The sequence below is a fragment of the Saccopteryx leptura genome, unplaced genomic scaffold (genome assembly GCF_036850995.1).
Source record: "Saccopteryx leptura isolate mSacLep1 unplaced genomic scaffold, mSacLep1_pri_phased_curated manual_scaffold_27, whole genome shotgun sequence".
NCBI classification, from domain to species: domain Eukaryota; kingdom Metazoa; phylum Chordata; class Mammalia; order Chiroptera; family Emballonuridae; genus Saccopteryx; species Saccopteryx leptura.
In genome coordinates this window covers 329,447-333,231 of record NW_027095709.1, presented here as the reverse complement: position 1 = coordinate 333,231, position 3,785 = coordinate 329,447, and the positions used below count along the sequence as shown (strand labels likewise).

Below are 3,785 nucleotides of genomic sequence, written 5' to 3'. Positions count from 1 at the left end.
AAAGCAGCTCAAAAAGAGGGATTATGAGGATGGCCATCAGTACATATAAAAGGTAAGTGGGAGGTTTTCTGACTTTAAAATGCAGATATAATTGAAATTTATGATATATTCCCTTTTGAGGGCAACTGTAGACTCCTTACATGAAGAAAAATCCAACTTCCAGAGGTTAAAAGTGAGGTTCATATGCTGCTCTTTGGAAAAGAACTATCTTACATTTTAAGACAGGGGTCCCCAAACTACGGTCCGCGGGCCACATGCGGCCCCCTGAGGCCATTTATCCAGCCCCCGCTGCACTTCCAGAAGGGGCACCTCTTTCACTGATGGTCAGTGAGAGGAGCACATTGACCATCTCACTAGTCAAAAGCAGGCCCACAGTTCCCATTGAAATACTGGTCAGTTTGTTGATTTAAATTTACTTGTTCTTCATTTTAAATATTGTATTTATTCCCGTTTTGTTTTTTTACTTTAAAATAAGATATGTGCAGTGTGCATAGGGATTTGTTCATAGTTTTTTTTATAGTCCGGCCCTCCAATGGTCTGAGGGACAGTGAACTGGCCCCCTGTGTAAAAAGTTTGGGGACCCCTGTTTTTAGATAAGCTGGATTATGAAGACAGTTAGTAGTTTTAACAAATAATAGTACAGATGCTCAGAATTCCAGGCATTGGTTTGCAATTGAGCTGTTTCTCACAGGGGCAACTTTGCTGCCTACTCAAGGACTAATTGCAGAATTTTGGCAAGGATTTTAAACACACACACATACACAAATCATTGTTAATGATTTTCCTAAGAAAAGTTGGAAAGTGCAGCTAAGAGAAAATATACCTGTTATTCAGCATTTAAAATACTGACCTCACCCACATCTTGCTTTCGCCATCAACACGTCAAACTGGTGTGACTCTTGCCCTTCGGACTGTTGACTTTGTCTTGGATGGGCTACAACAGAGGCATTTTAAAAAGCCTCTTAAGAACCTCCTGGTCATCCTCCGCCAGCCATGGTGGTGGCCAGGAGAGGCTGGGGTCTCACCATCAGGCAGCCCAGTGCTTTCTTCTTGGGTTCTACTCCCGCAGCTGGTGTTATGGCTGCTGGGTGTGGGGGGGGGAGCGCACAGAGTCAGGCTGGAGCTCTGGGCTGCAGGCAGCATTCATGTTCTCTTGGCTGGATGGTGGAGCACTGGCCCTGCCCTCGTGGGTGGATGGTGGAGCGCCGGCCCGGGAAGCTGGGTCAGATGGTGAAGCACTGGCACAGGGGGCTGGGCCGTATGGTGGAGCTCTGGCCCGGCACTTGGGGCTGGATGGTAGAGCGCTGGCCCAGGACTTGGGGCTGGATGGTAGAGCGTTGGCCCGGCACTTGGGGCTGGATGGTGGAGTGCTGAGCCAGGACTTGGGACTGGATGGTGGAGTGCTAAGCCAGGACTTGGGGCTGGGTGGTGGAGTGCTGACCCAGGAGGCTGGGCCAGATGGTGGAGCACTGACTCGAGAGGCTAGGCTAGATGGTGGAGTGCTGGCCCAGGAGGCAGGGCCAGATGGTGGAGCACTGGCCCGGGACTTGGGGCTGGCTGGTGGAGTGCTGAACCAGGACTTGGGGCTGGGTGGTGGAGCGCTGACCCGGGAGTCTGGGCTGGATGGTGGAGTGCTAGCCCAGGAGGTGGGGCCAGGTGATGGAGTGCTGGCCTGGGAATCTGGGCCAGATGGTGGAGCACTAGCCCGGGAGGTGGGGCCAGAAGGTGAAGTGCTGGCTCGGGACTCTGGGTTGGACATACCTTCTCCTGAGATACTGGCAGAGTTCTCCTCCACTGAAACCTGGGCTGAGGGAAGGACAATGTCAAGAGTCTGAGGGCAGGGCCTTAAGGTTTCAGTGCTCCCCTTCCTCTTATATTTCCTGGCCTCCAAGAGGAGGTAGGTCCCCATTATGTGGTCGTATGACTGTCCCATCAGCGCCTTTCGTATCTTAGGGTGCTGGAAGCCAATGCAGTTCATTTCTGCTACAATTTCGGGGTCCAGGTTGCCCCGGGGCACGTCTCTGTATGGCTCTAGTTGTTCCTTTTGGCTGTTAATTACCCATGGATGTTGGAAGAGTTCATCAGCAGCTGACCTCTCACTGGGATTGAGAGCCATTAAGTTCTTGAGTAAGGCTTGACATTCCACTGACAAATAACCTGGTATTCTGAAGTTCCCAGTCATGATGTTCTTTTTCACTTTACTTAAGTCCTGGCCCCTAAATGGTGACCATCCCATTACCATGTGAAACAGAATTACACCGAGGCCCCAGATATCCACCTTCCGGCCCTCATAAGTTTGCTCCAGCAGCATCTCAGGCGCCATACAGTTCACAGTCCCACAGTATGTTTTCAGTTTGTCCCTTTGCACCTTCCTCCCTAAACCAAAATCTGTTATTCTGATATTTTTATCCGCATTGACCAGGATGTTCTCCAGCTTCAGGTCCCTGTGCACGATATTCAGCCTGTGGCAGTACTGAAGTGCTGAAAGGAGCTGTCTAAAAATGCATCATGCTTCTGCCTCAGTGATCGGGTGGTCCCTTAGTAAATAGTCAAAGAGGTCACCACCACTGACATACTCCATGATGATGTATAGTTTGGAGTTTCTGACAATCACCTCCACCAGCTTGACCACATTTGAATGGTTTAATGCTTTAAGGAACACAACCTCCTGGATGGCGTTTGGGCAGTCCTTTAAACTTACAATTTTTATGGTGACATATATGCTCGTTAGGATGTGCTGGGCCAGCTTAACTGTGCCAAAGTCCCCTGTGCCCAGGGTACAAACAAAGACATGATTCCCCACATCGCCCATCATCCACCAACTTGTTGCTCCATAGTCACCAAACATGGTGACTTGGTGATGTTGTAAATTCATGCTTTAACCAAATCAAGATCCAGATAGACTAGTCCAAGTCACAGTCCGAGTTCCAAATACAATACAATAAATCCAAGTCCACAAATCAAAATCCAAAGAGAATTGTCCAAAACAGTCCAAATCCAAATCACAGTCCAAATGTGTCTAAAACCTCAGGTCACTGTAATGCTCCCTGGGCCATAACAGACAAAATGCTCAGCCCAGCCAGGGCCTTATATAGGTTACTTTGTAATTCCATCATAATGGTGCCCTTATGAGGTCAGAGCCAATCACGGCCAATCATGGCTAAGCATAAACCACAGTGTTTTTTCTCCCTTTTGTGTTCCATGACCCTTTTACTAAAAAAAATAAAGAACCCCCAAAAAGCTTTCTGTTTATGTGAGATAGTAAATAATGATTAATATTGACTATATTGAAAATAAAAATCTATGATGCAAAAAAGTAAAATAAAATAAATAAAAGTAAAAAGTCTGGCCCTTGCCTTTGGGGCATTGAGGACAGTTGTTCCAGCCCAAGGACATCAGTTCCAATATGAGGTTGCCAGTTTGACCTTGGAATCATCCATGCTGAGGTCATTAGCTCTAACCCTGTGGCACTGGCTAGAGCCCCAGTCAGGGCACATATGAGAAGCGATCAATGACACAACACAGTGGAACAATCAGTTCATGCTGTAGTGTTCCCTGTGTCTAGCACAGTGAGTGGCAACACAGTACAAAATACTGTGTTTCCCCATGTATACAACATACCTATGTATAAGATGCACCTTAATTTTGGGGCCCAAAATTTGAAAAAAAATGTATTACATAAAGTTATTGAACTCAAGTTTTATTCATTATAAAATTTATACAATTACTTATCACTGTCAAAACTCCCGTCTATTAGCTTGTCCTCATTTGTGTCTGATGACGAA

General features: G+C 47.1%; 1 protein-coding gene across 1 annotated transcript; it reads right to left on the bottom strand.

The window, feature by feature from the left end:
• Positions 1 to 1,075: 1,075 nt before the first annotated feature.
• On the bottom strand, positions 1,076 to 2,875 carry LOC136386968 (serine/threonine-protein kinase MARK2-like). The gene is made up of 2 exons (XM_066358058.1): positions 2,577 to 2,875; positions 1,076 to 2,462 (listed from the first exon to the last, which is right to left on the bottom strand). The coding sequence occupies exons 1-2, from the start codon at positions 2,873 to 2,875 to the stop codon at positions 1,076 to 1,078; spliced, it is 1,686 nt and encodes a 561-aa protein (XP_066214155.1).
• Between the last annotated feature and the right edge of the window lie 910 nt (positions 2,876 to 3,785).